The following is a 24589-nucleotide window of genomic DNA, read 5'->3' on the forward strand; positions in this document are numbered from 1 at the left end:
GCAACGTGAACCTTGCAGACTCCGCAAAGTTCGACGGACTTTCATACAAAGTTGGGGACATTCTAGTTATGGCAGGAGGAGACAACCCTAAGTTCGCCCAAGTGCAAGAGTTGTTAGTGTCCGCAGGAAGGTTGTATCTTCAACTGGAACAGATGTTTTTGGAAGCCTTTTGCAAACACACTTTTGCATACAAACTACGTCCCACTGGTGAAATGATGCTGAGCCTACCTGGTGAAGAAGTGTCAATTCAAAAACTGGACCTATATCATGGCGGTTTGGTGGTACCAAAGTGGGAGATAATGTTTCAATAGTTTTCTTTCGTATATTGGTATACTGAACAAGAAAGAACATTGTTCGGAGGCTGAACGACATGTAACGGGACAAACACAAACAAGGCCTCAAACGCGTCATCTGAAGCGGGACCGTGCCCCGCTCCTTTTTTTTCGGCTTTTCAACCACTGCCGTCTTTGCTGCTGGGATATGCGTAAATTAAGGCAGTAAACCCCTCAAGACTTGCACTTCAAGGGTTTCGGATAGAAAAAAGAAACCAGAACTGCTGTGAAATGTGCTAAAATTGTTCTTGTACCCATCACGCTCGCACTCCATTTCACTACAGCTTTCTCCTCACAGCAGAACAGTGTTAGACTATCGTTCCTTTCAACTGTGGCTTTGGTTTTGGGGCCTCATTTTGTGCCAGAAATGTGACATCATCCCACTCCATAAGCTTCCTGAATGTCCCACCAACTTTGGTGACACTTTTGCTGAATAGATGATCGTGTGATGGCAGATGATCCATTGAGAGTGCAGGTGAAACTGTTGGAATCGTTTGAAATTGGCATCATAAGCCTGAAGTTTTAGGGTTTTACCCGATTCTTTCCCGAATTTGCACCCCGAATTGAAGGTTCACCCTTTAGGGTGAAACCCGATTTTTACCCGGCAAATTCCCCTCACTGGGATGTCTGTAGGAATGCACTAACTTACCTGTTTGGCAGCAAATGCGGTTACATCACCGTTTGTACCAAACCATTACAGTTAGTTTGAGCAACTGAGCCCGATTTCTCCCCGAATTTAGCATACCGTGAGTTTTTTCACCTGAATTCGCATGAATTTAGTGCAGATGTTTATTTACCCGATTTTTACCCCCCGAATTTAGAAGAAAATATTTCCCGAAAACTTCAGGCTTTTATCATATGTCACGAAACAGGTTTTGAAGATATGAGAGAACTGATGTTCTGAGGCTGGAACAACATAGAAGGACAAATACATACAAAGCCTCAAATTGCCTAGGAAATTAATGATGAAAGATAGAAGTCACTGAAAAGTTAGCCAGCTGTAGGACTGTATAGGATAGCTGTAATCCAGAGGATGTGGGTTCGAGCCCAAGAGCTGGCTAACCTTGTCAGTGACTTCCATCTTTCTAGGTTTTGAAGATGTTTGGAATGCGTCTAAAACACATTTGCTTTCACGACACACGACAAGTCTTTGCAGACAGTTCTGTTTCTAAAATTTTGTGATACATGTCAAATATGACATGTTTATTGACATGTTTAGGGCTGTGCAGAACTTTCAGCCACTCCATATTATCTAGACAATGTTAAGATGCTGTTTTATCTCACACACAAGTGAAAGCATCCAAAGTGAAAGCATCCAAAGCGAAAACATTCATTGACATGAAGGACCAGCTTCTGCTTATCATACACTTTGTTGGAACGTCGTTTGCATAACCAGCGTAGAAGTTGGTGTACAAAATGTGTACTTGCTTCCCTTTGTGAACATGTACGGATTAACTGTGACCGTCCTTGGCCTGTTTTATCTTGTAAAATAGAAGCCTCCTGTTTTTCTGACTCACTTGTCTTTCTGTATGTTTGGTTTGATTCTGAGGAGGATAGTATGCAACAGTTGGTTGTTGAAGTTGCTAATAGCATAAGCGTTAGTAGTATTAGTATATCTGTGAGCCTGTATGTGTGCATTCTTCTTTTGTGAAGGTATGACTTGATCTGGCTTGTGCCTACTTATTTATTGTAGTGTATATTGTAGCGGTGCTGGTAATGCTGACACATACCATTTCTCTGATATCTACAGTTGTAAATAAATAACGCGGTCGCTGATTGGAATAAATATTGTATGACACACAGTCATCTAGGAGGCTCCCCTACTTCTCCCATGGAGTCAACACATCAGTCAGCGAGCTATGGAGAATTATGCAACCACAGCACATGGACATGGAAAAAAAAATCATTGGGGTGTGAGGCTAACACCCCTTCAATGGGGTGTACCCACAACACTCTCTTTGGCAGCTGACTATTCGCATGGTGTTACCCTTACTCCCCATTGACTTCATAGGGTGTCCGAGCAACATTTGACTCCTTTTTGACACCCTTTTTTCTGAGAGTGTATAGGAAAACAACCGTCTTCAGTTTCTCGACCTGTCCATCCAAGTGTCTCAACCTTGTCTATGTTGGGGCTACCGACAGCGCAGTAAGAGTCGTCCATTTGCATTTCAAGCGATAGCATTCGAAGATTGACAAGGACAGTGTCGTGAGGTATGCCATCAAATATTCTACATCCAAATCCTATATGCACTTGTGTTCAAAAAGTCACCTATTCTAACTAGGCAGACATTATTCTGCAGGGCATCCTACCTCAAAAGTTTGCTCACAATTCACAAACACCTTCTGGCTTTGGAACGTTTCCGTTTCCTCCAGGTCTGAGAAGCCTCTTGTGAGCATACCATACTGCCACGGCTTCACGCACAGGATAAAAAAAAGACAACGCAGCAAAGTCCTCAGGTATAAGGGTCGTCTTTCTTTGCCCATACAAGCTTTCAAAAGTGACCCCGACGGTAAGCCACTCACCAAAGGCTCCGTTCTGCACCGTAGTACATCGCAACAAGCTCGTTACTTGCACCAGTAATGGTCTTTACCCTTGTCTAGAGTCAAGCAGTATATAGACCTCCCAGTATCTCAACAAACGCCTCCACCAGGACTACAATAGTTTATAATATCCATTGCTCCAACTGTCAGCTATAAGGCCTGACATGGGCTGCGATGGATCACCTCACGGAAGTGACCATTCCCCAGCGGTTATCAAATTTTTGCCAAAACTAAATAATTTAACAACTCGACCTCCCAGATGGAAACAGGCCGACTGGGGACAGTTTTCAGAAAAGGGCGATCTATCCTTATTCCTTTTGATGAGATAACGATCGAGGAAGCCAGTAACCTAATCACAAATGACATCCAACAGGCAGCTACCTAATCTATGCCACAAATGTCTCGACATCTATCGCTACGACCAAAGCCCCGGTGGACGAGTGAGTGCGAGGAGACTCATGAAGTTCAAAACTATGCGTAGAATACATTTCGCAGGTACACTACCACGCAAAATTCTACTCTTCAAAAGAGCAAGAGCGAAAGCCAGATGGACACGCAAACAAGCAAAGCAGTCCCCTTGGCGAAACTTCGTATCATCCTGCAATGCCCCATCCAAACTGGTTTCGGACAGGCTCCAGTGAATTAAAGGTGAACACGCAGGATTTTCCGCTCCACTGCTGCAAATCAATGCGCGCTCATGCGAAAGCCCAGAAGAACAGGCTAATGCACTTGGTCAACACTTCGAGAGCGTTTCAGGTTCTTCGCATTACACATATACTTCCTTAAAAATAAAATTATTGTTTAGAAACAGAAAATTAGGATCAATGGTGTTGATGATCATTCGTGTAATCAATCGTTTAGTGTGGTGGCGCTTCTGCGAGCTTTACCATTTGCAAAAGCGACCACACCTGACCCATAACGTCATGTACTTTGTTTCACGAGTCAAAGAAATTTGTGCTTCATTTCTTTAATTGGGTGTGCATCGGGAGAAGGGGTATTGCCGTCCTCGTGGAAAATCGCTACGGTTATTCCGCTTCTAAAGCAAGGAACCACATTGTCCGAGCAGCTACAGACCTATCGCTCTTATGTGCTGTATTGGTAAGACATTTGAACGAATGGTCAATGATCGGCTCGTCAATTTTCTTGAGGAAAACAAATGTCTGTCAGCATTCCAGTGTGGTTTCAGGATGGGACGTTCCACAATAGAATACCTCGTTCGTTTGGAGACGACTGTTTGTGAGGCGTTTGACAGAATACAACACTGCTTGTCGGTTTTTTTGGGATAGAAAAGCATACACAACACTATACAGGGCGATATGGTATTCTTCAGAACATCTATTTTTCCGGTATAAGGGGATGCTCATTCAGAGTTGGGCTTGGCACTGTGTTATCCCACCCCCTTTTCTCTCAGGTGAACTGCGGGATCTTCTCTACTGCCATTCCACCTTCCATATCATACTCCCTCTATGTAGACGGCATTCAAATGCGCTGTTGTTCCACAAATTTAATAGTAGCTATATGAGAGGTGAATACAGCTAACGATAAACAGAATGAACAAATGGTCATCTGAAAGCGGTTTTAAATTATCAACTGAGAAAACCTTCAAAGTCAAAGGAATGTTTCCATGACCCTTACTTAACTTGGGCGGATGTACGATCCAAGTGTAGCCTGAACACAACTTTCTATTGGTAACCTTTGAAGAAAAGCTTACATTTTGCCACACATTAAAAACCTTAAAACGAAATGCACGAAATTATTCAAACTCTTAAAGGTACTATCCTACAAATCTTGGGATGCGGATGGTGAGATGTTGCATGTTTCGACAGTGCTGTCTAAGCTGGACTATGGAGTATCGTCCACGGGTCAGCCCGCCAGTCTGTCTCGAAAATGCTAGACCCGGTACATCACCAAGGGCTCCGGTTTGATAAATGGTGCTTTTCGGACATCTTCAGTTGAAAGCCTCTACGTTGAAGGAAATGAATGGTTCTTCGAAATACGCAGGTTCTATCTTGCACTATCATATGCACTCAGAGTTAGGGGGCATCAGAACACCCACCTTTCACGTGCGTGAAAGACACGCGCTTTAAATTTTTTTTTCCTAACAAGCCCAGAGCCACCCGTCCTTTGAATATGCGTGTGTTACTGGGAATAGAGTCTCATGATTTTGCGGAGTATCACAGGCCAATGGTAGAGTCCCGCCGTGGCACCCCCAGAATGAAATTACTCTTTGACTAAGTACACTAAGAAATACACCCCACCTGTTGCCTTCAGTAACAATTTAGATATCTTAGGGAAACATTTGAAGGTCACACAGCATTTTTAACGATGGGTCGAGGACATCCACGCACGTCTCGTGTGCAGCGGTGTACGAATTCCCCAAGGAGTTACATCGGCTAGCAAACTGGTTGTCAATCTTTACTGCTGAGGTATATGCAATAATATTGACGCTTAACTACGTCTTCAAACATCGCATTCAGTCTTCAGTTATCTACTTCTCTAAGTTCTCTCTAGGCTATTTGTAGCTTACGTAAACAGTGATCTCTTCTTTTGCTAAGGGCACAATATCTAGCTTACACAGCAATGAGAAAGGGTCTTCGGTTAGCCTTCTGCTGGGCGCCGAGCCACGTTGGCATTCTAGGCAGCGAAAGTGCTGACTTAGCAGTTGCAGCCTCCCATTCGGCTGACGTGAGTCCTTTTCAGGTCCCTTCTCAGGGCTTTTCGGGTGATCCTAAGGAGTACAATCTACCGAAAGTGGCAGTCTGAGTGGGACACACGGGAGAAAATTAAACTCCAGCTCAGAAAAAGTGTTATTGAATACACACCACGTGATTTTAGTTCGACCCGTCTAAGGACGTCACCGATATTTTCTTACTGTTCAGGGAGGAACCGCCCCAGTGTGCGCACTGTGTGCTACACACCGTTTCTGGGCTACACATCCTTATTACCTCCTTCCTGTTGTCCTCTCTCCATCTGTCCTCATCTGTACGCCGCTCATAGCCACAGTTGCTTCGCGGCGCTAACACGCAATAAAAAAACATCATTATTACATGTTCATTGCATGCGCATATGCGTCATCATCATTTCAGTGAGTTTTATCGGTATCATCTCCAGGTCTTCTTGCTGGGGGGGAGGGGGGGGGGGGCTTCTGTAACATTTACCAGGACACTGGATTTTTAGAGACACTGGATATTTAAGTTGTGTAAACTACGCCTTTTTACTAGTGTCAATATTTTTTGCAGTGTTGTACCCCCTACCAAAATGAACTAACGGAATACCGCTACCCGCTACTCCGCAAAAAAGTAGCGCTATACTATAGCGTCGCTGCAAATTTGAAAGCAACGCGATACCGTTACCGCCACCAAATAAAACTAACGTGAATACTATGCCGCTACTTTTCCACTACCGTACCCTTCTCTAGGCAGCAGCTTACCGTAGGGACGTAGGCATGCATCTCGTTGCCGAGTGTCTAAGGATGGTTCAATATTTATATTTCCCTCACAAGCCAGGGGGCTTACGAAACACCAAAGTTCATTAAATGAAAAAAGAATGGTCAGCTAGACAAAGGCCGGTCTACTATTCTACTATTTCATAATAATTCGGGGCTTTACGTCACGAAACAACGGTGATCATGAGTGACGCCACATGGTCTAGTCCGAGGAATAATTTTGACCGCCTGAGTGTTCTAGGCTTGCTATTCCAAAATAAAATATAGAAAAAATTAAAAATAGTAACATAAAGTCAAGAAGAAACAGATAATGTACCGTCAAAGAGTGTTCATATGGCATTTAGGCAATCACAGGTAGTCACAGGGTTCACAGGCTATCACATGGTGTTCATAATGGTCGAAGCTCGAAGAAAGTGGGGGAGGGCAGTGGTGACGGCACACTGGGTAGGCCGGGGAACGGGACCCAGTAGTCCAAGCCAGCACGCAACATAAAGTATACCACTACTTACAGCCTAGATATATAGTATTTTGTAGCGTCCTCGGTGGTAAGGACCCAAAGAGGAGGATGAATAAAGGAGCATGCCTCAGTTTAATTCCTGGCAGCCGCTCAGCATCGACCTTTGTTCTGTCCAGCTTAATTCACAAATTTGGCGACCCGAACGCAGCGCACCTCGTGAGTGAATCTCAGAACCCCCAGGCCGCTCACGGAGACGGAGTTAACCCTCCCGATGGAGATGCCGGTATGGCATCGTCCACTCCGACAATTTCCACGACTACGACCCTCCAGCTTCCGTCGTTTTGGATTGAGAATCCAAAGGCCTGGCTTCAGCAAGTCGAAGCACTCTTCCAGGCCCGCCGCGGCCAGAGCCAGATGACAAAATATTGCGAAGTCCTGCCGCTTATCCCCCCGGAGCTGATCGACGACATTGGTGACGTCCTTTCGTGCACGCGGCCTGACAACGCTTACGACTGAATAGCTTGGTGACCGCCCCCCGTCGCAGCTCCTACATCGGATGAAGCAGCTCCTGGGAGACCAATCAGACGACCACTCCGCGATCCTCCGCGAGCTCTTCTTCAACCGCCTTCTACAAGATGTGCGACTCATCTTGACTGGGAACGATGATGCGACCTTAGACCGTTTGGTCGACATCGCCGAACGCAGCACAGATTACGCTTCAGCCGGTCTGTCAACGGTGCGTTCCTCTGCAGCCGCGCCCCCTCCGGCAGCCAGTGAACTAGAAGGTGCCATTGAACGTTTGGCGTGGGAGATGTAAAAAATGTCGACGCAAATGGCTGATCTGCAAGCTAATCTTCACGACCAAACTCGCAGGCTCCGATCGAGCAGTAGCCGACGCCTCCGTGCATCATCGCAGCAGCGCACTCAGAGCTTCCAGTATTGCTGGTATCACCGACGTTTCCGACACCGTTCCACGCGTTGGCAAGCCCCCTGCAGCTGGCAGGAGAACTCCACGGCCAGTCAGTAATGGCGGTAACCGACCAACGCCAACGACCTGCCCGCTTTCTGTATGTCAGGGATTGCATCGGGAACCACCGGTTTCTTGTGCACCGTTATACCCGCAAAGCCTTCCGACAAGAAAGTTCTTCAGGGTCTCACGTCAGCACTGCAAGCTGCGAACAGGTCCACCATCAACACATAATGTTTATGTTCCCTCACTCTTGACATCGGCTTGCGCAGGACGTTCAGGTGTCTCTTCGTGGCTGCCGACGTTGAGCACCCGATTCCTGGGGCGGATTTCTTGCATTACCCCAATGTCGACATCAGCATAAGGCAGCGCCGCCTAAGGGACAATATCACGAATCTCTCTACTGTCACTTCCGTCTCTACAGCACACTGGTATTTGCACTGTTATACCAACTTCACGCTACGAGAAGGTGTTGGCGTCATTCCCTCAGCTCGTGGAGCCGCGCAACCTTTCCGCGTCACTGAAACACAATGTCATTCATCGCGTCGAGACAACACGTCCACCGATCACGGCACGATTCCGACGACTTTCCGCCGAACGTCTGGTCATGAAGCTCGTCGTGAACATTTTGGCCCTGGGGATCATACGACCGTCCGCCAGTAATTGGGCTTCGCCACTATACATGGTTCCTAAGAAAGAGGCCAATGACTGGAGGCCATGTGGTGATTACGGATTCTTGAATTGGAGCACAATCCCCGACCGATATCCTCTACCACGGATCCACGACTTTTCTGAACTCTTACGGAGGTTACTACGTTTTCCAAGGCCGACATGTTGGACTGAGCACATCAGAATGCCCTTTGGCCTGCGGAACTCTGCTCAAACTTTCCGACGTTCCATCAACGAAGTAACCCGCGGACTGGACTTTGTGGTAGCCTGCACTGATGACCTGTTGGTCTTCATTTCATCTCCCGAACAGCGCGAACGCTATTTACGCCAGCTCTTCAGTCGACTCCAAGAAAACGACCTCGTTGTCAATGCAAAAAAAGAAGAAAATGCTTTGCACATTCATCCGCAACACGATGCACCCACCCGCCTCATGGTCAATGCTTCAGGTTCCGCTGTCGGCGCTGTGCTGCAGCAGTGTATCACCGACACATCACATCTAGCGGTTTAACGATGCCAAGACCAGATACAGCGTTTTCAGGCGGAAGCTTCTGGAGATATAACTGGCAGTCCACCACTTTCGTCACTTTCTCGAAGGCCGGACTTTTCACGTCTTAACGGACCACAAACGCCTTGCGTATGTGTTTCGGAACAACCGAAATGACTATCTATATCTACCACGGGAAACTCGACACCTCGGGTATATTTCGGAGTTCACAACCGATATCCGTCATGTGCAGGGTGTCGACAACAGCGCTGCGGATGCTTTATCTCGGATCTACAACATCGCCCCACCTTGTCCTATAAGTCTCGAGGACATCGCCGCAGCTCAAGTTGGTGATCCCGAGATACGCGAGCTCCAAGCTGTTCTTCAGACCTCGCTTACACGTCGACTCATACCGTCGACGACAATGTCTGTACTCTGCGACACAACCACCGTCCACTTATGCCTGTCGCACTCCACAGGAAGATCTTCGCCGCTGCCCATAGTCTGGCCCACCCTGGTGTCCGTGCTTTTCAGAAGCTTCTCACGGCGTGGTACGTTTGGCCAGGCATCCATAAGGACGTACAGCGATGGGTGAAAGCCTGCATCTCCTGCCAGCGCTCGAAAGTTAGGCGTCACACTAAGACCGAGCTCCACCCATTCCTTCCGCCACGAGCTCGATTCGACCATGTCCATGTCGATATAGTCGGCCCCCACCCACATCCCATGGTTACAAGTATATTCTGACTTGCGTGGATCCGTTTACGGGGTGGCCTGAGGCTGTTCACTTAGGCGACATTTCAGCTCAAACCGTCGCCGAAGCCTTTGTGAACACATGGATGGCACGGTTCGGATGTCCATCTACTCTCACAACGGACAGGGGTCCGCAGTTTCGTCGTGCTCTCTTCGCAGCTCTCACCAGCCTCCTCCTTGGAGCTCTCCTTGGAGCGCACCATATACAGACAACCGCCTACCGCCCCGCGGTAAGATTGGTCAAGCGCCTGCATCGCCATGTGAAAGTAGCCCTCACTGCGCAACCCTCCCGATCACGCTGGGCCCTTCATCACCTTCCCTTTGCGTTGCTCGGCATACGCGTTGCTGATAAGCAGGGTCTCCGATGCGCAACAGCAGAGCTCGTTTATGGTTTACGGTTAGTCATGTTTTCGTCAGAACCGACCGTGCGAAACCCTCACTGACGCCACCCTACTCCGGTCCCTATCCCATTCTGTCCCGGACACCCAAGACTGTACGCATAGAGATCAACGACAAGCCGGACACGGTCGCGCTCGGCCGAGTCAAGCCTGCCTACATCGCATCCTGCCTTCCCCTGTGCGCTCCCCTTGCTCTCGATCACGTCTCTTCACGTCAATTGACCGCAACCGAACACGTCACTTGGTCTTCCGCTACATCGACCGTTCCTTTTTAGTACGGTCTGGTGGTGGTGGTGGTGGTGGGGGGGGGGGGGGGTTGTAGTACCCTCGTGGGCAAGGCCCAAAAGAGGACGACGAATAAACGAGCGTGCCTCACTTTGATGCCTGGCAGCCGCTCAGCACAGACCTTTGTTCTGTCCAGCTTAATACACAATTTCACTTGCATTGACACAATTTCAATTGGTCTTGACTTGAAGAAGATGCGCATTTCAGAAACAATTAATGCACATAGCACACATCTGCATTTGATAATTCTCCCGTCAGAGTGTTTCGAACACAAGACTGATTATCTGCAATTACAGTATCAGTATTTTGTACGACATATTCGCGAATCCCAACCTTCCGTCAACTTTTCTGTCTGCTTTCTGTTAACGGATTTATCAGTTTTCCCTGTGGTGAAGTGACACAACTGCAATCATAAGCGACCACTCATGGAGTCATCAGTAAGTAGCTGCCAGGTGGTAAAAAGACCAAACGACTGGCATAATGTTTGCTCATGCATTCACCAGGGCCAACGCCTCCAAGAAGAATAGACAGCCTTCTGAGTGCTGTTAGCATACTGCAAGACAGCTTAGGTATCACATGAATTAGGAGTTAGTGTTGTTGCCTACCTCCAGCTGCTATTCTTCGAGCCACACCACGAAGCGTTTGACTTTTCGAAAACCTACCTGTAACTCTTTTTTCGGGAGTGTGAGTTCCCTCTAAGAGTCTACCCGTGTGAATTTAATTTCGTAATGAAGGAATTACAGAAGAAAAAATATCAATTTTCCTTGAACACGTCATGTCATTTTAACTTTACATATCCGCCCTAAGCATGTCAAACAATCAATTGCATGAAGTAAATCGTCTGTGTCATCACCACCAAGGGAGCGTGCAAAGAACATTAATAAGCATGTTGGCATACTCTGACTCCCGAATAATATTATTCCTTCATTCTGTATGGCTTACGTGTTAGCTTCCCTCGGAGACAGAATGGCAGAGGCGGGTCGATTAGGGATTACTAACTTTAATTAAAGAAAGGAACATCATACAGAGACGTCCAGAGCACGTCTGCCCTACCCTGAGCTGTCTTTCAGTGTTGTTTGCCGCTCGTTCGCATCGCTTGTGCGTTCGTAGAACCAGTTTCGGTTTTGGTTTCGGTTGGTTCTGTTACAATTCGGCCATCATATTCCTGATCGTCCCGATCGGACGGATTGTCTTCTGAATCACTGTCAAGGTCATCTCCGACCCATCTTTTTAGTTTATCGATAGGTGCGACACCAGAGTAGTAAAGCCTTGTCCGTTGGTTTTCTCGCAAGTCTTCAATGCGGTAGCGGTCATGAGGTAGCACCTCGGATACGATGTAGGGTCCCTTGTATTTCTCGGATAACTTTGTCGATTTTCCACTCGGAGGAGAATCTCTCTGTACGACAACCAAATCGCCTGGCTGAAGTGTATCCGCCATTCGCCTTCGCAGGTTGTACGCTTTTCTCTGTCTACCCTGGTCAGCCCGGATATTTGCAAATGCTGCTTTTCCGCGCTGCAGTATGTCGTCATCAAAGGTCTTCTTTAGGCTGTCATCAAGCGGATCGCCGTTGAATCGTCTAGGACGAAAGTTGAACAAAAGTCCAAACAGCGTTCTTCCAGTCGCCTTATGGATGGTGCTATTAACTGCATACTGGACCTCCAGCAAAAGGTCATCCCAGTCCTTCTTATCGGTGTCTCGACATGAGCTAGCCAATGAGGAAGTGATTGTACGGTTCACTCGTTCAATATGACCGTTTGCTCTCGGCGTTGCAGTCGACGTTTTAATGTGGCTGATACTGTGTTTCTTACAGAAATCTTCGAACACTTTCGCAGTGTATGAGGAGCCTTGGTCTGTAATGACACGATGAGGGGCGCCAAAAAGACCAACTATGTCCTGGAGAAACTGTACAGCTTGTCCTGCAGCTGTCCTCCGCACGGCAAGTAGGACGGTGTACTTTGTAAATCCATCCACCGCTACTATAATGTAGCTGTTCCTTCTCTTGCTAGAGGAAACGGTCCCAAATGATCCATGTGGATCGTGTGGAAATGTTCGTCGACCTTTTCGATGGAATGGAGGTAGCCCGGCTTCTTGCCAGAAGACACTTTGTGATAGAGGCATTCGAGACAGCAGGCTAAGTACCTCTTGACGTACCTCTTCAATCGCGGGAACCAGTACTTCTCCTTTAGCTTCTGCAGAGTCTTATCAAGCCCAAAGTGTCCCAAGTCATCATGGCATCTTTTTACGACCTGCCATCGGGCGTGACTAGGTACCACCCATAGCAGTTTCTCTGGTTGATTCTTCTCGTTCGCCTTTCGGTACACTCTTTGTCCCTTCAGAGCATACTCGGAATGCACTGTAAGGTCACTTATCGAGAGATTACCTCTATTTTCTAACTGTGCCTTAAGGTCTCTGATTCTGGAGTCAGTCGCCTGCGCGGCTACTAACCAGTATCATTCCATTTACGGGCTCCAATGTCTCTGGATCTCCGGTAGGAGATCTACTTAATGCGTCCGCATGGGCCAAAGATGATCCCGGTCGGTGCTCCGTGTCAAACTTCAACTCCTGTAAGCGCAACCACCATCGTCCAATGCGTGGCAGCAAATTGCGCTTCGTCATGGTGCACCGGACTGCATTACAGTCAGTTACTACAGTGAACTTGATTCCAAGGACATAGACGCGAAACTTCTCTAGAGCCCAGACGATTGCCAGGGTTTCCAGTTCATGAGAATGGTATTTTCTCTCTTTTGTTGTGGTTCGTCGGCTAGCGAAAGCCACAGGATGAAATCTCTCATCACTTTGCTTTTGCATGAGAACTGCACCCAAGCCGTCTTGGCTTGCATCAGTATGGACCTCAGTCTCTGCATCGGGAGCGTAGTGTGCAAGAACTGGTCGTTCTGTGATGGCTAACTTCAATGCTTGGAATGCTCTTTCCTGATCGTCAGTCCATTCCCAAGGTACATTCTTCGCCGTCAGTTTGGTCAAAGGCGCGGCCACGGTAGCGAACCCCTCGACGAAGCGTCTGAAATAGCTTGTGAGCCCAAGGAACTGTCTCACGCGATGAACATCGTTCGGTCACGGAAAGTCTAATATGCTCTCCAACTTCCGACATCCAGGCCGAATACCACTTGCAGAGACTTCATAGCCAAGATAGTCTACTTAATCTTGAAGAAAGGAGCACTTGCCCAACCTCAGCGCAAGTCCTGAGCTTTGGAGCACTTTCAATACCTCTTCGAGATGCTGAAGACCCTCTTCAACGCTAGTGGACGGAATAAGGATGTCGTCCATATGAGCCAGTGCTATTGAATGGCGTAGAGGCCTCAAAACATTGTTGACCATTCGCTGAAAGACTGCTGGAGCGTTCGACAGTCCAAAGGGCATTCGGACCAACTCATAATGACCATCCGGGGTCACAAACGCCGTTTTCGACTGCAACTCACTTGTCATTTTGATTTGATAGTATCCCGACGCGAGGTCTAAGCTCGTAAAGTAGCACAGTCTTTCAGCCTCTCTAACTGATCATATATCAGTGGCAATGGGTAGCGATCCGGTTTTGTGATTCGATTGAGTGCGCGGTAGTCTACACACAGGCGATAGTCACCCGTCCTCTTCCGCACGAGCAGAATGAGACTCGCATAAGGTGAAGTGGAATCCGTGACGATCCCTGCACTTCTCAGTTCCTCTACAAGTTCCCTCACTGCCTCTCGCTCAGAAGACGACAGTCGATATGGTCGAAACGTAACGGGAATATCATTTGTGAGCTCCAATTTCATTTCTACTGCATCCGTGCAACCAATCTCAGACACATCCACGGCAAAGCAATTTCGGTACCTTTCAAGAAGTGTTAGCAGGTTGTCACGTTGCTTCGGCGGTACACATGGTCCGATGTTGACCTGTGAAAAGTCTACCAGGGATCTTTCACAACACAGGTTAGACTTCAGTTCTTCGGCCGGTTCTCTTGTTTCAGTGCAAGAGTCTCTTCAAACCACCACTTCGTTCTGACGTATCTGCAAGTCCCGTGCTGATAAATTCATCACTGGCACACAACTTGAATGTGTATCATCGATACTGATCACGCATCGAGGAATACAGCTTTCAGAATTAGCCTGTGGTCGAAACTGAGCCTCTATATAGACATCTCCAGCCGCTACGCCTAACGGTGCTTGTAGCTGCACAAAACCTACGTACCCAGACGGTATAACGGTTGCCTCTGCTGACCACAAGTTGACACGTCTTTGAGGAAGGTCTGGAATTTTCATGTTCATCAGAGATTCTTCATCTGCGTCTAGATTCTCTGTCAAAGGCTCTTTGGAAACCCCTACAACGTTCCTGCGGCGGACAATCGTGATGTGATTCTGTTCGGTAAATGGATGTCCTATCAATAAAGGTATTCTCTGAGCGTCATCTGACACTATATAAACATATACATCTGCAATTGCCTGGTCTACTTCAAGGGAGACGCGTGTTTCCCCGAGAGGCACGATCCGTCCGCTCTAACGCTGTTCCCATTTACCTTATCTTCCATAAAGTACTTTGCGTTAGACGTCTCGCAGCCAGTCTCCATGACGTGCTGAGCAACATCTTTGCCCTTCGCAACGGTAGCTTTCTCTGGGCACTCATTGGTTAGATGTCCAGGTTTGTTGCAATTTCCACATCGTTGCTTCTTCGAAGGTTGTGGGCATTTCGAAGAAATATGGCCAAAATCGTTGCAGTTGTAACACCGTGGACCTTTCTTCGTATCGGAAGCCTGAGTTTGGGATGCTTCATCAGAGCCAGTCACATCTTGCCGCTTTTTCGTCGGCAGATTTGCTTGCTTTGGGCCAGCCGTTGACTTCATACCATTTAGCCTTTCTTCGATGCGCTTCAAAGTACAAAGCAGGTCCTCTGGACGGTGAAACGTGCTCGCCCCCAAGGTTCGGATTCTGTTTTCTTCACCATGGCCTGTTATAATGTATTCAACACAGGCGCGGTCATCAAGCTTGCAACGTCGCGCTTTTGTCAGTTTGTCGTAGTAGTACTACTCGAGGGATTCATTTTTATCTTCCTTCGGGACTCCATTTCTCGAAATCTGCGCTGAGCACTCGCGGTATCGGGGAATGCTTTGCAAAGTTCTTCCTCCAATTCATCCCATGTGTTGAAGGGTGATGGTACCCCATCGTACCAATTTTTGGCGACACCTTGAAGTTTCAGATGAGCGTAACACCATTTCTGTTTGTCGCTCCAGTCGTACGTCCCTGCAAAGTCATCAACTTTCCGAATCCATTCCTCGACTGTAAGCGAAGTGCTTGTTGTTGGGTTGAATGCCGGTACGAGCCTCCCGCTTTCCGCAGCTAGGTGTCGGGTAATCGGATCACCCTGCGTAGTGCGCTCAGTTGCATTTGCGCTGTTTACGACTTCTCTCACAGCAGTTTGAACTGCAGCTTGCACGGCTGCGACGAAATCAACAGTTTGCAAGTTCATGTTGGATGATGTGACTCCCGACGCTGCTGAAGGATTTCGAACGTCGTCATGCACCTGTGAAACGTTCGAAGTCGGTCCTTCGGCGCCGCGTCTGCTGTCGGGTTCAGAGTCCACATCCGTCTCTTGTGTGCGAAGTTTCCCTTTTGGTGGCATAGTCTAAGATAATCGCAATCAATCGGAACGTACGTGCTGTTTGGTGACTTATTGATCCCACTTCTGAAATATTAGCTTCCCTCGGAGACAGAATGGCAGAGACGGGTCGATTAGGGATTACTAACTTTAATTAAAGAAAGGAACATCATACAGAGACGTCCAGGGCACGTCTGCCCCACCCTGAGCTGTCTTCCAGTGTTGTTTGCCGCTCGTTCGCATCGCTTGTGCGTTCGTAGAACCAGTTTCGGTTTCGTTTGGTTCTATTACACACGTACCTACAGTGCAACGTCTTTAATGTGAGAAATGAACTAGATCGCGTTCTGCAACCTGCGTATGGTAACCCTATATTGTTAGAAGTGCTTACCTGCGGAACGAACACTTTAAAGCAAAGTCGGGTGTACGTCTTAGTGCAATGACTAAGGGTAGAGCCCGATAAGTTTCCATTATATTTTTGTATTCCTGTTCCAAAAGACGCAACGCTTTGTTTATCTGTTTCGAACAATAAACTTGCAAAACAGAGTTTGAAATGTGCTATCAACACGCTCACAATAGTTTTGTAACTGATTGTGTAAACCGAAACTAGCTTCGTGGCCCTTATCATGTAGTATGTTACACATACCTGTTTCGCATATGTGAGCTAAAAAGCACAGATCAACAAATTATATTCGTCCTAAACAGTCGATTGCGTTTAGCTTGTGATAGCAAGTGAAATTGAGGAAGATCGTAACATCAGGCTGCCTCATTAACAAGTAACTAAAAGGAATAACCATAAAAATATCTACTTCACCGTTCTTTCTTCTGTTCGCTTTCTTTCTCTGTGTTCCACGTCTTCCATATTACGAAAAGTAGCGGCAGCGGTAGCGGAGAAAGAGTAGCGGAAATACTTTTACCGTTACCAACTAAATATGTAGCAGGTTCGCTACTCCGTACTGAACAATTAGCGAATACGGTTACGGCGCTACTAGTAGCGCCGCTATGTACAACACTGATATTTTATGGCCAGTTTTAATGTACTGTTTTTAATGTAATCGTTTGCTCTTAACTTACCACAATAATTTTTTCGACCACTGAGTTGGCGCACTATAGCCTGAGTAGCTCATGCACCACTAAAATCCGAATCATCATCATCATCATCCAACTGTTAACAGGTCTTCGAGAATGCAATGGCCTTGTGAAAGCATCCTTCGCGGCTCTGGCGGGGGATAAGTATTAGAAACCACCTTCATTGATGTCTCTAACAGCAACGTGAGTCAACGTTCTGTGAGCCTCTCCATGGCTGAAGCGGCATTTTTTGTTAGCAGGGGTTTGTCAGGTTAGTCGCTGCATGGTGTTCGTGTCTGTCCTCGTCTGTTTCACGTAGCTTCCATTCTCACACACGTTTCGACCGAATGCAACACATAATGTAGCTTGGGCATGACTGGCATTACGCGAGCTCACGAGCTTGATCTCAAAGCTTGCCGAAACGGGCAACACGCTTGTATTTTGCGCGCCCTCCAGTCGGAGTACAATAAAGGGCGCTTACGATGTTCCATTCAGGGTGCACAGAGTCCACGCCCAAGTACTGCATGTAAGCAGCAAAACCTTCGTTCAGCCAGATGTCATTCCACCAACGCATCGTGACAAGATTCCCGAACCACTGTGAAACGAAAATTTCTTAATGCGTATTGTACGCAACTTCCACGACTCATTTTCTTACCTGGTGAGCGAGTTCGTGCGAAACAACCGATGCAGTAGTTAGTAGGTTAATGGGTAGAGATCGAGACGGTGCAATCAGCAAGCTCTGCTTGTGGAATGTAAGCAGACCCCAGTTCTCCATAGCATCCACCAGAAAAGATGGAAGAGCCACCAAGTCTATACTCAAAGAAACACATGATGAATAACATGGTGATCATGAGAAAGCAAAAATATCGCTTAAGCGTACCTAGCTTTGGCAATGCGTAAGGACAATCGAAAATACTCTCAAAGTAGTGGAGTATCTTGGGTGTAATGTGCAGCGCATACGCAGAGTAAGCAGCATCGTCAGGATGTGTCCAGATTGATACCTATGAATCATTGAGTAAGTCATAATTTGGGCTAAACTAAAAACAACTATCAAACACTGAGCAACGTCACAAAAGTCAGTTCGTGGATCAATTGCCTTCGCAGCATTCGCGGTCACCCGTCCCGTCAGCGCGCTCCTCTGCTATGCTAAGCTGTTACATGGGAAAGCGGCCTTCCATTAGGAAATTGCGCTTACGGCAATAAACAGCAAAAGGGAATACCATTTTTAAGGTGTCATCGTCTAGCACGGAAGAACACCGTGTAACGAATCCTTGGAAACATGAAAGGCGCGAGCCGAATATAAATTTAGTGCACGCTGGAAAAACGAATTTTAATGCATTGCGCATATGAGGATTTCGTCGATTTCTGCACAGGGCCCATGTTTAGAATATGATTTTTCGACAAAGAACGTCAAATTCTTGAAATGTCATCTCCTATTTTGAGCGAGTACGTCCTTCTAGCCACATGCCAACCACATCACGACTTCTAAGAGTTAACCCTGATGCACACAGGGCCCTCAAAGATGCGACCGAGACACGACTCCCCTCCTATAGGCGCTCCACGAACTAAGTCCCAGTATTATCGTGATACGCTTGCGATAAAACACTACGGTCGGTCCGAAGGAGTTCGAACAGCGAAGGGTCATTCTTTGCGGATCTCCAAAGGGCTCACAGAATAGAAAACATTGCAACATGGAGTGAGTATATAAAAATGATAGTTTTACATATTATATAGTTTTGATATTGCACTATAGAACTTGATAAAATTGCCCATGTGACCCATCACAATCAGGGTCGGATCTAGACCCGGGCTGGGGGGGGGGGCGTAGTTTCATTGCTGAAGCGCGTAATTGGGGAGTGGGGAGGAGGAAAACTAATGTGTAACCTAGCCGCCACTGATCAGAGTGCGTGTCTCGGAGACGATTTTGTCAAACGCGACCTCTCAGGATGCAACACGGAAAACACGCCTTAGCACAGTACGCCTTGGCACCATGATTAATAAAGGGGTTTCGCACGTTTGAAAGGACTCTACTACTGACTCTCCAAATTTTGTAATCGCCTCTGTTACAATCCCAGTAGAACGGAATGGCATAAGTCGTTGATAATATCTCCTTGGCACCATGATACAAGTCGCTTTGGCCGCTTAGGACATCTTTGATTTTATTTTTATTTCACATGATATTAAGCGCCGAAATTGATGAATTTGCCATTTTGCAGTGACGAGTGCAGTTCTGGAAACGATTTTGTCAAACGTGACCTCTCAGGATGCAACACGAAAAATACGCCTTAGCACAGTACACCTTGGCACCATGATTAATAAAGGGGTTTCGCACGTTTCAAAGGACTCTACTACTGACAGTCCGAACTTTGTGGTCGCCCCTATCACAATCCCAGTAGAACGGAATGGCATAAGCCGTTGATAATATCTCTTTGGCACCATGATACAAGTCGCTTCGACCGCTTAGGACATCTTTGATTTTATTTTTATTTCACATGATATTAAGCGCCGAAATTGATTAATTTGCCATTTTACAGTGACGAGTGCAGTTCTGGAAACGATTTTGTCAAACGTGACCTCTCAGGATGCAACACGTAAAATACGCCTTAGCACAGTACGCCTTGGCACCATGATTAATACAGGGGTTTCGCACGTTTCAAAGGACTCTACCACTGACTCTTCGAACTTTGTGGTCGCCTCTGTTACAATCCCAGTAGAACGGAATGGCATAAGCCGTTGATAATATCTCTTTGGCACCAATATACAAGTCGCTCCGGCCGCTTAGGACATCGTTGATTTTATTTTTATTTCACATGATATTAAGTGCCGAAATTGATGAATTTGCCATTTTGCAGTGACGAGTGCAGTTCTGGAAACGATTTTGTCAAACGTGACCTCTCAGGATGCAACACGAAAAATACGCCTTAGCACAGTACGCCTTGCCACCATGATTAATAAAGGGGTTTCGCACGTTTCGAAGTACTCTACTACTGACTCTCCGAACTTTGTGGTCGCCTCTGTCACAATCCCAGTAGAACGGAATGGCATAAGCCGTTGATAATATCTCTTTGGCACCATGTACAAGTCGCTTCGGCCGCTTAGGACATCTTTGATTTTATTTTTATTTCACATGATATTAAGCGCCGAAATTGATGAATTTGCCATTTTGCAGTGAAGAGTGCCATTCTGGAAACGATTTTGTCAAACGTAACCTCTCAGGATGCAACACGTAAAATACACCTTAGCACAGTACGCCTTGGCACCATGATTAATAAAGGGGTTTCGCACGTTTCAAAGGACTCTACCACTGACTCTCCGAACTTTGTGGTCGCCTCTGTTACAATCCCAGCAGAACGGAATGGCATAAGCCATTGATAATATCTCTTTGGCACCATGTACAAGTCGCTCCGGCCGCTTAGGACATCGTTGATTTTATTTTTATTTCACATGATATTAAGCGCCGAAATTGATGAATTTGCCATTTTGCAGTGACGAGTGCAGTTCTGGAAACGATTTTGTCAAACGTGACCTCTCAGGATGCAACACGGAAAATACGCCTTAGCACAGTACGCCTTGGCACCATGATTAATACAGGGATTTCGCACGTTTCAAAGGACTCTACTACTGACTCTCCGAACTTTGTGGTCGCCTCTGTTACAATCCCAGCAGAACGGAATGGCATAAGCCGTTGAGAATATCTCTTTGGCACCATGATACAAGTCGCTTCGACCGCTTAGGAAATCTTTGATTTTATTTTTATTTCACATGATATTAAGCGCCGAAATTGATGAATTTGCCATTTTGCAGTGACGAGTGCAGTTCTGGAAACGATTTTGTCAAACGTGACCTCTCAGGATGCAACACGGAAAATACGCCTTAGCACAGTACGCCTTGGCACCATGATTAATACAGGGATTTCGCACGTTTCAAAGGACTCTACTACTGACTCTCCGAACTTTGTGGTCGCCTCTGTTACAATCCCAGCAGAACGGAATGGCATAAGCCGTTGAGAATATCTCTTTGGCACCATGATACAAGTCGCTTCGACCGCTTAGGAAATCTTTGATTTTATTTTTATTTCACATGATATTAAGCGCCGAAATTGATGAATTTGCCATTTTGCAGTGACGAGTGCAGTTCTGGAAACGATTTTGTCAAACGTGACCTCTCAGGATGCAACACGGAAAATACGCCTTAGCACAGTACGCCTTGGCACCATGATTAATACAGGGATTTCGCACGTTTCAAAGGACTCTACTACTGACTCTCCGAACTTTGTGGTCGCCTCTGTTACAATCCCAGCAGAACGGAATGGCATAAGCCGTTGAGAATATCTCTTTGGCACCATGATACAAGTCGCTTCGACCGCTTAGGAAATCTTTGATTTTATTTTTATTTCACATGATATTAAGCGCCGAAATTGATGAATTTGCCATTTTGCAGTGACGAGTGCAGTTCTGGAAACGATTTTGTCAAACGTGACCTCTCAGGATGCAACACGGAAAATACGCCTTAGCACAGTACGCCTTGGCACCATGATTAATACAGGGATTTCGCACGTTTCAAAGGACTCTACTACTGACTCTCCGAACTTTGTGGTCGCCTCTGTTACAATCCCAGCAGAACGGAATGGCATAAGCCGTTGAGAATATCTCTTTGGCACCATGATACAAGTCGCTTCGACCGCTTAGGAAATCTTTGATTTTATTTTTATTTCACATGATATTAAGCGCCGAAATTGATGAATTTGCCATTTTGCAGTGACGAGTGCAGTTCTGGAAACGATTTTGTCAAACGTGACCTCTCAGGATGCAACACGGAAAATACGCCTTAGCACAGTACGCCTTGGCACCATGATTAATACAGGGATTTCGCACGTTTCAAAGGACTCTACTACTGACTCTCCGAACTTTGTGGTCGCCTCTGTTACAATCCCAGCAGAACGGAATGGCATAAGCCGTTGAGAATATCTCTTTGGCACCATGATACAAGTCGCTTCGACCGCTTAGGAAATCTTTGATTTTATTTTTATTTCACATGATATTAAGCGCCGAAATTGATGAATTTGCCATTTTGCAGTGACGAGTGCAGTTCTGGAAACGATTTTGTCAAACGTGACCTCTCAGGATGCAACACGAAAAATACGCCTTAGCACAGTACGCCTTGGCACCATGATTAATAAAGGGGTTTCGCACGTTTCAAAGGACTCTACTACTGACTCTCCGAACCTTGTGGTCGCCTCTGTCACAATCCCAGTAGAACGGAATGGCATAAGCCGTTGATAATATCTCTTTGGCACCATGATACAAGTCGCTTCGGCCGCTTAGGACATCTTTGATTTTATTTTTATTTCACATGATATTAAGCGCCGAAATTGATTAATTTGACATTTTGCAGTAACGAGTGCAGTTCTGGAAAGGATTTTGTCAAACGTGACCTCTCAGGGTGTAACAGGGGAAAGAGGTGCAGGCCCAGACTCTGTAATCTTAATTTCACATATACATATCACAAAATCAGCTTAGGACATCTTTGATATCATTTTTATATCAGATAATATTAAGCCCCAAATTTGATCAAATTCGCCACTTTGCCTTCGCAAAGGCCGTTTTGGAAGCAATTTTGTCAAACGCGACCTCTCAGGGTGCAAAAGGGGAGTGAGGTACGGGGCTCAAACGCCTTGATCTTAAGTTCACATCTAGATATTACAAAACCAGCTTAGGACATCTTTGATATCATCTTTATATCAGATGATATTAAGCCCCAAATTTGATCAAATTGCCACTTTGCCAAGTTACTTTGTCAAACGCGACCTCTCAGGGTGCAACAGGGGAACTGGTACGGGGCCGAAACTACATCATGTTAATTTCACAAATATATATTACAAAAAATCAGCTTAAGAAATCCTGGATATCATCCTTACATCAGATTATATTAGGCCCAGAATTTGATTAAATTGGTCATGTGGCATTCGCGAGTGTCGTTTTGGAAGCGATTTTGTCAAACGCGACCTCTCAGGGCGCCACAGGGGAAAGAGGTATGGGGCTCAAATTCCGTGAACTTAGTTTCACATATTCATATTACAAAATCAGCTTAGGACATCGTTGATATCATTTTCATATCAAATTATATTAAGCGCCGCAGCTGATGAAATTGGCCATTTAGCCCTGACGAGTGCCGTTTTGGAAAACATTTTGTCAAACGCGACCTCTTAGGGTGCAACAGAGGGAAACGTACAGGGCTCAAACAGCTCTTAGTTTCACATACCCATGTTACAAAATCAGCTTAGGACACCATTGATACGATTTTTATATCATATTCTAGTAAGTTCACAATTTCGTCAAACTGGACATTTGGCCTTCGCGAGTGCCGTTTTGGAAGTGGTTTTGCCAAACGCAACCTCTCTATGAACAAGGCAAACAGGTACGCCGTCGCACCATAATTAAAGTGTTTCGCACGTTTTAAAGGGCTCGACCTGCTTCTGCCTTTTCCGACCGTTGTGGTGGCCTCTGGTACGACCCAAGTATAAGGGCATAGCATAAGCCGTTTATAGTATATCTTATACATTATATATACACGTATATATGTATATGCGTACATTCGTCCTATAGAGCTACACAACTGGCCTACTCCATTCCTGCCTCATTCGTCTGCGTCGTGCCTCCTCTCTGAACAACAGACGCCGCGGCGCTCACGAGGACACCTGCGCTTCAACGTGTTAAAAAGACGCTGTAGGCATACTTGTTATACGTCCTCGATTGACTGCTACGTGAAAATTTGGGAAATCCTTGATATGGAGACCAATGTGTCCATGTTCGGGAATTGAGAGGCACTTGAACTCTAATGCTGACTTCTTTTATGTCCGAACCGTTTTGTTGCGAACCGGTTATCGCTATTTTTTTTGGGTTCTGCTCCGGTTCGGGTTCAACAGTGTCTGAAAATTTCGGTTCAAGTTGGGGTTTGGTTCCGGCAAAAATAACGGTTCGGGTTCGGTTCGACACCCTGGTACAAGGGCCTAGTATAAGTCGTTGATAATAGCTTCGCTATGCAGTGACCCTACACCAGTACATCAGAATACACCAGTGACCCCTTTGTGGTGAATTCCTTGGACGCCCCTGCCCTCATCGGCGTTGGAGAAAGCTTCTTTTTCTTTTACTTTTTGCAAAGAAGTTGACAAATGACGCAATGTTTCAGAAGCAGACTGTGTGCCATCTTTGCCGTCAGGTCATTTCTTGCGTGTAGACGTGTAAACGAAGCATGGACTTCTCCATGCGTGCGAGAAAAATTGGTTGATTACCATGAAGAGGGTAATGCAAAAGTTTTCGTAAAGGATATATATTTTCATCTACGAAGTATTTTCTTCAGACTTTAGCACCAGCGCTGGTAGGTGTCCGTTGCCGTGTAAATGTTTGCACTGCCGGAGATTTGCCGTGCATGTTCACTTTTCTGCCTGGTATATTTGTCGCATCAATTGTTTTTCCTTGCCATATCGTCGCGGCTCTCTCATGCTGAATTGAAAGCTGATATCAGCTTTTAGCCCCTTGCGCAACTCGTATCAGCACCGAAGAGTAACGGCAATTTCTTCTTCGTCATTGTTGTTGCGGATGCCACTGCA

At 46.3% G+C, this 24589-nt stretch overlaps 1 protein-coding gene across 1 annotated transcript in view; it reads right to left on the minus strand.

The window, feature by feature from the left end:
* Positions 1-24589, minus strand: part of LOC135388567 (aminopeptidase N-like) — a 300033-nt gene that overhangs the window by 101419 nt on the left and 174025 nt on the right. The window contains exons 6-8 of the mRNA XM_064618186.1: positions 17861-17981; positions 17636-17790; positions 17462-17575 (exon numbers count right to left, since the gene is read on the minus strand). Coding sequence (XP_064474256.1) covers positions 17462-17575; positions 17636-17790; positions 17861-17981 — 390 coding nt within the window. The remainder of the gene's footprint in view (positions 1-17461; positions 17576-17635; positions 17791-17860; positions 17982-24589) is intronic.

This window comes from Ornithodoros turicata, chromosome 3 (assembly GCF_037126465.1).
Source record: "Ornithodoros turicata isolate Travis chromosome 3, ASM3712646v1, whole genome shotgun sequence".
Lineage (NCBI taxonomy): Eukaryota > Metazoa > Arthropoda > Arachnida > Ixodida > Argasidae > Ornithodoros > Ornithodoros turicata.